Here is a 12,884-nt window from a genome sequence, read left to right on the forward strand (position 1 = left end):
TTAGCCTCCAGTACCTTAGAGCAGCTAGAAATAAAAACCTAAAATTAAGGAATTGTAATACATACCAAATTCTGAAATCTATTCTACAACTAACTGTAGAACAGATGTACTTTGAAATTTATTGCTTTTATGTGTATATGTTATTTAAAGAGAAGAAGTTTAACAGAGAAAATAGGATTTAACAAATGAGTATGCCTGCTGAATCATTATATTGATATTTCTGTTGGTCTCCAGCATCTTGGAGCAGCTAGAAGAAAAAACAAAAACTCATGGAACTGTAACACATACCAAATTTTAAAATCTGTTCTATAATTACTTGTTAAAATGTACGTGGAAATTTATTGCTTTTTGGTATATATGTTATATCTCACAATAAAAAAAGAAACTACAAGTCATCAAGTTTTGGTATAATTATCAAAGAAAAATATCCACAATTAGTTGAAAAGACTTATTGAAATATCCTTCTTTTTTTCCAACTATAATCTGGGTGAGTACAGATTTTCTTCATATATTTTAGTCAAAATAACGTATTAGTGTCAGATTGAACACAGAAGTAGATATATGAATCTATGTGCTTTCTATTAAGCAAGGTAGTAAAAAGGTTTGCAAAATCAAAAAGGTAAAATAAAATGCCATTCTTCTAATTAAAAATTTTTGGCTTTGGAACACAGATGTTTTAATTAAAATGTTATGTTACATTGTAACTGGTATATTCACATTATTTTTAAATGAATTGATAAACAGTTCACTTATGGTAAATATGCATAGATATGACCCAACATGAACAAAAGCTCTTTGAAGTCCTCAATAATTAGTAAGGGTATAAAGGAGTCCTAAGACCACAAGTTTGAAATTCACTGCTGTTCGGCTTGGAGTTTAAAAGGGAGACAAAAGAGCACACTGTACAGCTGTATCATTTGCTAGGTGATTTGCGAGGACTTGCCACCATTAATTTTATGAACTTTTCAATAAGAAAGCTTTCAGGACCCAATTTCTCATCAGGCTTTATGGCTTAATGAAAATAAGCATTAGAGATTATCCCTGACGCCTTGCAGCTTCCAAAGTGCACTCAGCCTCTATTCTTGTGCACTTGCTCTCCCTAATGTCTGAGAAACTCCTCTTGTTCAAGATACCTATTTCAGTAAGTTTTTGCCTCTACTCTCTGCCTCCAAAAACCTACTTATTCCTTCCTGCACAAGCAGGTGAGTCTGGTATCTGCTTACATGGTTCTCTCTCCCTTAGGACTATGAGTTTCAAAAGCTAGAATTTTGTATTAATCCTATCACTTTGCTCAGTAGTTGGCACAGAGAGTGGCACTCAATAAAGATCTGCTAAATTAATGAAACAACTTAACTTCTCAATGCCCATGAAGCAATCTTCCAAAAGTAATCTGGTTTCTCCAAAGGAAGACTATGATGATCAATGAAGAGAAAAAATGCTGTTGATAATGTTGTTTTGGCATTTCTCAATACACGTTATTCAACTGGCATTTTTTTAACACACATCTTCAACAGATCATTATTTTGTTGAAAGGGATAGACTGGGAAAGAAAAAAGCATAGGGCAGGGAGAAATATAGAATAGAAAACAAATACAAATGTGAGCTGTTTTGCTGTTTTATAACCATAACAAATTAGTACAGAGAATGCCTTGTACAAAACAACACAGTAAAGGTTCAGAGATCAACGTGTCCCGTTAGCACGGCTGAGGATTTCCGTCTCTGGTATTTGGAGTTTGATCTTCAGTCCTTGTTTTTGGATGGATCAGTGGGTGTATGGAATGGCCCATGCTTTAATCAGATTTCAGCAGAAGAATGGCCACTTGGCCCAGGTAGAAGGAGATGAAGTGCTTGGTTTCATGTGTCACATAATGACCAAAGTTCCTCCCCATTATGCTGTGCCAGGTGTGGTTGTACTTAGTGTCAAACCCCTTCTTGATATGGGCTAGTGGGCTGCAAGGTCCCTCTCTACGTTATATTTCTTCAACTCCTGTGCAGGGTACTCTACTGAGTCCCGTTGCATCTCCTCCAACCCATCTGCATCTTTGATAGTGACCTTTCGGTTGCACCTGGTAATGGAGGGGCAGGGTTGGTCAACTGCAGCAGTCTCTTGGGCAAGGGGCTCGCGTGGTTTAGGCTTGGTGGGGGCAGTTATCGTCCTTGAAGCTGCCACTCATCTCTCAACTGACATTTTGATTCACTCTCAACTCTCTCGTGAGATTGTGATCCGGAAATTTTAACAATGAAACCCAAACGTGGGTCTATAAGATAGCCCAGCCAAGTCCCTACCTCCTGATGCAGTTCGCCTTGTGCAGACATGACCTTCCTCTCGGAAACTGTGTCTCAAGAAGAAATTTCTTGTAAAATGAAGAGTCTATGAAGTCAAATAAGAAGTCAGTGACTGTAGTTAGTCTAAACTACATGATCAGGGACTTCATACCTCAATTAGAGAAATATATTTTTTCCCCAAATTTAATATGAGCAATGTGTGGGATAAAGGATGTTGAGTCAGATAATCCCTTATGAAGATCACAGATGATACAATGTATATAAATTATGCCAGATGCTCACATTCTTCAGGATGCTACAGTTTCTTTCTGGAATGCTGCTACTGTCCCATTAATCCTGCCCTCCACACACACAGCCTCCTGTTGTTCATCTGACTGTTTCCCTCACTTTCATGCCTTTCCTTCTTCTCTGCCTTGTTCTAATGCTTCTCACTGTATGTACCTGGAAACTGGGGGAAGCTACAACAAAGCTGAGAGGCATAAGACATCTCAAAGCCTTTTTAGGCTCTGCCAGAGAGTGTAACCTTCTTATTTCCTTATCCCTAATGAGAAAGAAGGAACCTTGGAAAGCACCTATTCTTACTCTCTCATTACATCAGAGAGGAATTTGAGGAAACCACATTAATTGACTGAAATGCCACACTCCCTTATTTAATTTCTGTATGTTTCAGGAAAACTGATAGCAAGGAAAATGGGCTACCCAAGGTTAAAAGGAGTAAAGAAATTGAGGAATGGGTAAGAAGATCATCAGCCTCTACTCTATACCACTTAGTGAGTATTTTGTATATCTAGGGTGCCCGAGGCCCTATGTTTGCACAGGCAGATAAAGAGAGCCCTTGTATTAAAAATTAAGACATTAAACCAGAACCCAAAAAATGAAGTAAACACAAAAAAGTATAAAAACAACAGTCCAGGAAAATAAAAAGCCTAGCTATGCTCTCTACGAACTGCACAGAAAAGAAATGGAGGAAAACATAACACTTTATTCTGAGTGAATAACAAAATGGAGTATCTCTCACTGCAAGAAAAATTCAGTAAAAACTAAACAATTTATTCACACTGCAATTTAAGGATTTGTTCAGAAAAAGTGTGCACACTCATTACTGGGAAAGGATTTCTGGTGACAGTTAAAAAACAAACAAACCAGAGTAACATTCAAATATTTTTTTCAGCAGCTGTCCCTCCCCACTCCCCATTTCAACATAAAAGGGGACACATTTCCTTATTAATACAGGAAGCAAGGTAAACTCTTCAATTCATCCAGAGGGCTGCCCAACTTTGCCCTGGTGCCTCACTCTCCAACTCCTGCTGCCTCACAAGAGTAACCAATATCTGAACAGAGTTAAGGAGTTTGAACTGCTTCTACATACAGCATCTCATCTAATTCTAACAACAGCTGTGTGAGGGTGGGTAGGCCAAAAAGTATCTATGAGAAAATACACCCTCAGAGGTCAAACAACTCACTCAACGTAACAGAGATAATGTTAGACCCCAAACTTAAACTAATATCTTATGATCCCCAAATCCTATATATTTTTTTCATTATTTTCCTATAAAAGCATCATCAATGCCCATACTCCAATCATTAAGGGCCTCTATGCATTCTACTTTTTCTGAGCAAAGAATTTGCAAACTGAACAGATCGGGAGACTTTGCTTGCTTTTGCAATGTTAAAGCTCTTTTGAAAAAAGTAGCATGCATTCATTACTGGCAAATATTTTGATGGGTTTCCAACGCAGTGAGAAGTACGCTGATACTTCTCTATAGTAGTCCAAGACAGCGTGCACATGGCCTACGATAATTTTAAGTGTTGCTTTCAACAGGAAAATTGACTGTAAGCTCAAATTTCTTTGGACACATCTTAGGAGAGTCAGGCTAAACCATAACCCCAAAGGCCTTCTCTTGTGAAAGACAGTATACTCTAAGTGTTCAAGGATGTGGACTTGGCAATCAAACTACCTGAGTTCAAATGCAGGCTTTGCCACTTATCATGTGGCCTTCACCAATTATCCAACTCCTGTATGTCTCAGTTTCCTCTGCAGAGTACTTATCTCCCAGTACAATAGTGAAGAAAGAGTTATTATATGTAAAGAACAAAAACTAAGGTCTTAATCAGTAAAAGGCAGCCCTTATTCAAAAATGGCAGACAAAATAATTAAATAATTATTAAAGAAAACATTATTTGTGTGTGCTTGTATATCAAGCAAATTGTGTTTGTGTATCAGCAAATTATACCTATCTTAAAGGATTTAGAGCATAAATATATAAATTGTTAAGGAGTACATAGTTCTCATATAAATATCTTTACTTTGTTAGTCATATCTGTGGTTAATTTGATGCCAAGTCCTTGATTAGGAAAGAAAACCTAAATTACATATTTCCCGGGAGGAGGAAATATGCTTTCTACAGCAGGCAGGATTCATTGTCCTACAATCCTGAAGATCTAGGTTGTAGTCATAACTCTACCACTGAACAGGGACCCTGAACTCCATACCTATATCTCCTAAATCTCTCTAAAAATATACCATTTCTTTTTCATTTTCACCACTACAGTCTTGATATCTTTATCATCATAGCCTCCTAAGTAGCCCCAGGAAAGGCTCATTAAGTTAGCTGAATGAGTGAATAAATGTGGATGGGGAGGGAATAGTGACACTAAAGGAGAACACTGCAAAATCAAGGACAAAAATATTCATTTACAAACTATATACATACACTTTAGTCCTAGCTCATTTGTGACTTGTAGAATTCTGGGCTGCTCCAGCAAAGCTGATCTGAAAGAATCCTCCCACCCTCTCAGAACTTTTTCTTCGTGGTAATATCACAGGCACCATGAGGACCCACAGTCTACCTTTATCAGTCCTGCACAGTTTGACAGATCAAATTCACAGATCATTAAGGCTGGCTGCTTCTGCACCTGGGTGAAGCTCCTCTAGGTCTAAGGTAGCACTGGGCCTAGACTCCATAAGCTCACATGCACTAGGGGTAGGGTGGACCATTCCTTCACAGGGTCTGATGTGTTCCAACCCCTTCCAATGACCCCAAAAGACCCCTGACCCTTCTCATTCCGAACATCATACTCCTTCCTTTTAAGACTGCTCTCAAAATTCTCATTTATTTGAAGGACATCTCTCACCTAACTCCAATGGGGCCAGAGATAATACCATGGATATATCTCAGCTAAAGCTGAACAACTTTTACAAATGTGACTTCAGCATTTATGTGATGTCCCCATGGGCACTGGTGCCCCACCTGGGGACACAACTTTATACACACAATATGCATAAGATTTATGGTCTTGTGCATATTGTGCCCAGGGAGTGGCAATATTTTACTGCATTTCTTCCTAGATGCCCTCAGGAATGAGCCCACTTGCTTCTCAATGTGGCACCTTTGCATCTCACCCACATCCTGAAAATTCCAGCAGGGTGCACAAGGCAGGGGGAAACAGTCACCTTCTCACAGCACGGTTAATCATCTTGGGGTTCCGGTTTAGCCTACACAGCAGGCTTGGCAACGTCTGACTACATGATGTTGGGAACGTGCCCGAGTTCGGTTTCTAGGAGATTCTAACAAGACTCTTCCTTCTGACCCTGATATGTACAACTGTGCAATTAGAACAGTTGGCATATCCATGGCAAATCCATGTTAGGAAGGGACATGATCTCAGTCATCAAAATTAGAAATGGAAGAGACCTCCCCAAATTGGCAGAATAGCTCAGTCCCAAATGCCTTTCTATATAGGTCCTTTGATATTTCCTTTGGGACTCTATCTAATTTACAAGCTCACAAGTCTCACCATGAAATAAGGTTTTCTTGATGTTCAGCATTAATTTTTATTTCATTTTAAATACTGCTTTGATTGAGTCTAAATACGTTTTCTCTTTCCATGCTGTTTACATCCTTCACATTCTTAGGGACTGTTATCATATCCACTTTAATCATCCTTTGGCCAAGCTATACATATTTAGCTCCTTTCATCTCTCCTATGTCCTTCCTTCCAGCAGTGTTGGCTCCTCTTTAAATTCCTTCTAATCTGTCAACATCTTTCTGGAACTGATGCACACCCTCGTTTAATAAACATTCTAGGTACTCGTTGTTTCCTAAGAGTTCTCCAAAGACTCCTGTAGTGAAAATAACACTCCACCAGGAGTTAGCAGCAGTAGCTCTAATCCTGGCTGTTCTCCCAACCTTTTTTCCCCTCCATTAAAAGTAAGTGATACCTTTTCTGACTTGATCCACAAGAAAACATAAAATATGAAATCACATGGCAGGTTCAAAAGTATTGTGCATGGAGAATATGTGCATATACTACCTGCATAATTTTTAAATTATAAACAATGAAAATTAAGATTGGAAACAAAAATGTCAAATAATACCAGTTGTTAAATCTGTGCAGGGGTGTAACTGTTACATTATACTATGTACTTGCCCTTTTTTTTTTTTTTGCATGGGCAGGCACTGGGAATCGAACCCACGTCTCTGGCATGGCAGGCAAGAACTCTGCCTGCTGAGCCACCATGGCCCACCATATTTGCTGCCTTTTGTTTCAAATCTAGAGAAATATTCATTCAATAAAAACATTTACTGAACCTTTACTATATGGCAAGACAATGGGCTGGAAGATGGGGAGACCATAAGAAGTTATAATTATCATACCAAGTTCTTAGGAACTCACTAGTCAGTTGGGAACACATAAAATCAGAAAGTTGTTGCTCTGGTCTTTTTATGTTTTATATTATAACATTGGGGTGAATTCTTACTTTTTCTAGAATAGATTCTTAGAAATAGAATTACTAGGTCAAAGTGTATACTCACATTTAAGCCTCAAATTTCCGAACCATTTCCCAGAAAGGGTGTGCCAATTTATACTCTCATTACCAATGTGTAAGAGTTCCTCTTACCACATCATTCCCAACACCTGACTACTTTTAGAAATATATTCATTTTTACCAACACAAAATATCTCCCACTTGGCACCAATGCCAGTGTTGTCCTCTGATAGTTAAGTTTCATGAGAATCTTTAATCATTCAAAAGATATTAGCTGACTGTTTATTACTTTCTAGGTAATATATGGGGGCTAGACCACAAAGATGAATTAGACTAAATCATACCCTCACAGGGCTCATAATTAAGGCCAGAAAATAAACACCAATAATTATAGAGCATTGTAGAAGTACCTCATGATAAGCAAATGTAGAGTGCAAAAGCAACAGGAAAGAGGAAACAAGGGAAGGCTTGAGGGAGGTATTAACAGCTAAGTTAGGTTCTGAAGGATGAGCTGGCCCTGTCCAGAGAAGGGAGAATGAAGGAGAATAATCTGGGTAGAGGAACCAGCTTTTAGTCACCCAGAACTCGAAAGGGGTTCAACAGCAGGCTAGAGCTGGCAGAAGAAACAATCAGAGGACTTGAAGAGAAGACATTTTAAATCATTCAATCTGAGGCACAGAAAGAATAAAGAAGAAAAGTAAAGAATGCCTGGGGAACCTCTGGGACATCACCAATCCCATCAGTGTACACACTGTGGGAGTCCCATAAGGGGAAGAAAGAGGAAAAGAGAGACTATTCAAATAAAGGCTGAAAACTTTCACAATTTAATAAAAGACATGAAAATAAATATCCAAGACGCTCAATGAACACCAAAAGGGTAAACCAAATAGACCCACATAATAACATCTTATAATCAAACTGCCGAATGTCAAAGAGAGAATTCTAAAACCTGAAAGAGAGACGCAATGTGTCACATAAAAGGGAGCCTCAAAAAGATTAAGTATTAATTTCTTATCAGATAACATGGAGGCAAGAAGGTAGTGGGATGATATATTTAAAGTGCTGATTGCAAAAAACTGCCAACCAAGAACTATATATCTGGCAAAACTGTCTTTCAAAATTGAGGGAGATTAAAACAGTCCAGATGAACAAAAGCCTTACCACTAAAGAGACCCTATAAGAGATGCAAAATCTCTGCAGGTTGAACAGAAAAGTCAAAAGATAATAGACTAAAGCCATATGAAGAAATAGAGACCTTCACTGAGTAATGACATGGATAAATACAAATGCCAGTACTATAGTATTTTTGGTTTGTAACCCTACTTTTTACTTTACTCCTACAGGATTTAAAATCAAATGTACAAAATGTAATGATCAGTGATTTGGGACTCATAATGTGTAGATGTGCAATCTTGTGTGTGACAAGAACTACTTAAATGTGGGAGGATGGAAGGGCATAGGAACACAGTTTTTGAACTCAAGTTGGTATCAGAGCAAAAGAGATTGTTATAGATACAGGATATTAAATTTAACCCCCATGGTAACTACAAAGAAAATATCAGGGAATGGGCAAGTTCATAGAGACAGCATTACAATACAGGATGCCAGGGGCAGGGGGCAAGATGAACAGGGAGTTTATACATAATGGGTGTGAGGATTCTGTTTGGGGAGGTGGGAAAAGGTTTAGCAATGCAATGTGGTAAGGGTACCACAATACTGTAAATGTGATTTATCTCAAGGTATGCTTGAGAGTAGATGAGATGGGAAAGTTTATGTTGTACAGAGCAACTATAGAGAAAATGACAATTAAATGCAATACATGATCTTGGATGGGATCTAGCAAAGGAGAAAAAGAAAAGGCTCAAAGGCCAATTATTGGGGCATACAAAAAAAATGGAATATAGACTGTAAGTTTCATATCAATGTTAAATACCTTGAACTTGAGAACTGTGCTTAAGTTGGTTATAAAAGTGAATATTCTTGTTCATAGGAAATGTACGTGGTAGTATTAAGTGTTCAAGATGTATCATGTGTACAACCTACATTCAAGTATTCAGAAAATACCTAGACAGACAGACACACAGACCGATAGGCAAAGTAAGAAAATGTTAAAATTGGTGGATCTGGGTATCTGCAAGTGTAGGGGTATGTTAGAGTTCTCTGTATAAGGCTTGTTTTGTTTTCACAAATGTCCTGTAAGTTTGGAAGTATTTCAAAATAAAATGTTTTTTAAATTGCCTTTTTCCTACCACAGAACTTCTTTTTATGCTCCAGGAAAGAAGAAAACAATATTTTTTTCAAAAAAGGCAAGCAGACTTTTCCGACTCTAAATCATCTCTGACTCTCTCTGGCTCCCTGGGAATCACCACCACCTGCTGGAATGCAGCTGTGCTTGGCCATGAGCAGATACCTGCTATCTCTGATGCTGCTGCTCCCATGCTGGGGACAGATTCTCTGATGAGGGTGAACTGGGTTAAAGCTATGACCCCAGAGCTCAGGTGAGCAAACACACACAGCCTTGGTTTCCAATTCAGCCTAGACGGCAGCCAGATTCCAGCAGAGGCTCAAGCCACCTGCTATAGTGCCAGGACTCACAGGTCAAGCCTCTGTTCAGATTTGGAAAATTATCAGCTATGTTCATCAGCTATTAAAAATAAACAACAAATTTTGTTTGGTTGCTTTTTTCCATCTTTTTCTTTTTAACTGTCAGAAAGCGAAGGGGATCCTCACACAAACACTAAACCATATATGCCCACACAATTTTCAATGGCTTGAAGAAAAAAACTCATGTTTTTGTTTTTTTCAAATTTAGGAGACATGTCTACAAGGTGAAGAATATTTACCTATTCAGTCACCATTTAATCAATGAGGCTTGTGCTGAGGATACTGAAATGAATGAGTATTTCATTCCTAATCTCAATACACTCACAATTTAGTGTAGTATAACACTGTTTTCTCCTTTGTATTGTATTTCTGTCTGCTGGATTTCCAGCAGAACCAGACCTGCCAATCAGCTTTGTTCACCTTCTAATCTCACAAGCAGAATCATCTGAAGTATTTTTTCAGTTTTATACCTAATAATCATAATAGTGAAAATAGATAGGAGAGGCTTACGGTTTGCCGAACATCAAATGAACCATTTTCTGCACATTATTAAGGGCAAACCTTTGAGCTACCTACTAATATCATTGCTTGTTCACAGACGAGGAAACCAAGCTCAAAACCAAAAGTGGGGGCAGCGCAACGGTGGTTCAGTTAGCAGAATTCTCGCTTGCCATGCCAGAGATGGCAGGTTTGATTCCTGGAGCCTGCCCATGTTAAAAACAAAAAACAAAGGTGGTTTCTCCAAGTCAAATCCTGGTAAGGGGTAGAGCCAGGATGCAAACGTGGGTCTGCCTGACCAGACCTTATGCTCTTAACCACCAGGCTGTACAGTCTCTACTCATTCAAGGGACAGTCAGGATTGTTGCAATGAGCGACTCTTTGGGTATTTTTTCCCTTGGAGTTGTATTTTCAAAGCACAGGGGCGAAATACTCCAATAGCCTATTAAGATCCTCTCAGAGATAAGTTCACTGGCTTGCAAGCATTTGACCAGTGAACTGATAATTTTATAAGCCCATCAGTTCATATGGATAATGCTATAACTACTAGCAGAAGTACAATTCTGAAGCTATTGGTTGGAAATTTTTACTTGTATTACCTTCTGCAATCCCAAGAGTCTCACCTTTAAGGCACAGCTTCATTTCTTTCACATTTGAGATTCACAGGCTAATCTGACAAACACATGAAGACAGAATGAATTAGTATCAATAGTATCAATAACGAGCGGCACTTCATCCATGGATAACTGTTTTCTGTCATTTTCCAACACCCTGGAATTCTTGAGCAGAGCAGAATTCTGTGTCCCGTAAGATTAAAGCGATCTCATAAACCAGAATAGAAAGCCATGGGAAGATTGACAAAAACAGAAATTGGACATCAGGATGACAAAAAACAAGTCAGGCTGGCTCCAGAGCGTGTGACCTGTGCAGTCACAAAGGGGCCCTGCACTTGGTTTAATGCACTGCTGGCACAGCCTGGGATCCTTAATAATTTGTCTTTGAACTTGTGTTTCTGTAAGTTAAGTCCAATGGGGCGACAGAACACGCATGCGAGCAGAGGAGATACGGGCAGCAAGCATGTTGCCATTCCTCATTGCTCCTTCTGCACACAGCATTTGTGATCCCCATGAGCACAGAATTCCAGTGGGACAACAATGTGTAGGCTTTCAGGAAGATTCACAGCAAGCGCAAGTAAAGCAGGTAACGTTTATGACCAAATATGTGGAGGTGCTGACAGACCCAAGAGACCCATGCTTTTTCTACTGGAACCAGAACTTGGTTCAAACATAGAAAGAAAGAAGGCAATGGCATCCTAAGGAACATCAAGGAAGCCTATCATATCCTTTCATATGTGTGTTACTTCCCCCATGTTAACCAACTGTTTACACTGAAATTGATGATGTCTGATGTAAAAGGAAAGGGAAAGATAGGGCAACCCATAGCTCCTTTTCCTTTCAATTGTTCCTGTTTCATCAGTAGTAAGCCAACAGTAGAGAATGTTGGTAGAATGTGCACAAATTCAGAAAGGAAATAAAAAACAGTTGAGTCAGTTTGGTGCAGTATTTCACTGCTTAAAATGAAATACATATACATGTATGAGCGACAGAATACGAATTGTGTATTTTTCATGCTAAGCGTTCTTACATTTGCATTTAAAACTGCATTTCCCATTTAAAGATGAACAATAAAATCCATACTTTCAATAAAAATTTCTATTTTTTTTTTACTTAGGAAAACACTCAGCAAATAAAAATTACCAAGCTTCATAGTTGAGCTATATTTATATACAAAAATTTTTAAAACACTTGAAATTATATTTTTATAGATATAATTATAATAAAACTATTTAAATACATCTTAGCTACATACACAAGCCATATTTTACAACACTTTTTTCTTTTTTGAATAAGGAGCCACACATTTTCATTCTGCACTGGGCCCTGCAAATTATGTAGTTGGCCTTGACAACAATAACAGATAAAACGATGAAAGTATGATTGACTTACTGACTCCTTCCAGTTAAACCTCTAATCAAGAGGTAAAAGACTAGATGTTTCGATGATAAAGTAAAGGATTGTTATTGCGTGAAATCAATTAATCAAACACATGCACTGGGAACCTAGTTCCCTCTTTGGAAACTTAGACCTTTGGTTCTGATAAGTGATATCCTTTAAAACTTCCTGAGACCCAGACCTGGCCACTCAAGATAGCTGTTGTAATTGGGCCCCTTTCAGGTTGCCTATTCCTGAATCCTTACCTTCATAACCTACCTAGTATCGTAAGCCCTTAGTATTCGGATGCTTTGCCTTGTTCTAGGATGGAGTTTCTCAATCCCAGCAGGACTGTCGTTTGAGGCCAGATTAACTCATGGTTGTGGTGGGCTGTCTTGTGTATTGCAGGATGTTTAGCAGCATTCTTGGCCTCTATCCAGCAGATGCCGGAAGCAAACCTGCCCCATCACCCAAGCTGTGACAACAGAAAATGTCATAAGACATTATCAAATGTCTCCTAGAGGGGGAAAATTGACCTCCTGGTTGAGAACCATCTTAAGGTCTAGGCCAAGTTCCCACCCAGAGGCAACCTCCTCAGACTTTCATACATCATTCTTAATTGTCTCCATGACTTCTATGCTACACCAGCTTTCTCATACCCCTTGTTGATGCTCTCACCACTGACCACCAAGACCTGGCCCACCACCTGCTGCCTATGTCAGGATGGAAGGCTC

General features: G+C 38.8%; 1 protein-coding gene across 14 annotated transcripts in view; it reads right to left on the reverse strand.

Annotated features, from left to right (window-relative positions):
- The window catches only part of IGF2BP2 (insulin like growth factor 2 mRNA binding protein 2), a 187,515-nt gene that overhangs the window by 101,750 nt on the left and 72,881 nt on the right, over positions 1–12,884 (reverse strand). For 8 of the 14 annotated variants that reach the window (XM_077117811.1, XM_077117803.1, XM_077117808.1 and 5 more), the window contains 3 exons: positions 12,430–12,625; positions 10,783–10,831; positions 2,287–2,371 (listed from right to left, as the gene is read on the reverse strand). The exons of 5 other annotated variants lie outside the window; for them this stretch is intronic. In XM_077117811.1, the coding sequence (XP_076973926.1) occupies positions 2,287–2,371; positions 10,783–10,801 (104 nt within the window). In that variant the 5' untranslated portion in view covers positions 10,802–10,831; positions 12,430–12,625. Of the gene's footprint in view, positions 1–2,286; positions 2,372–10,782; positions 10,832–12,416; positions 12,626–12,884 lie in introns of all 14 variants that reach the window. One more of the 14 variants, XM_077117804.1, reaches the window with a different exon arrangement.

The sequence above is a fragment of the Tamandua tetradactyla genome, chromosome 10 (assembly GCF_023851605.1).
Source record: "Tamandua tetradactyla isolate mTamTet1 chromosome 10, mTamTet1.pri, whole genome shotgun sequence".
In the NCBI taxonomy this organism is placed as follows: Eukaryota; Metazoa; Chordata; class Mammalia; order Pilosa; family Myrmecophagidae; genus Tamandua; species Tamandua tetradactyla.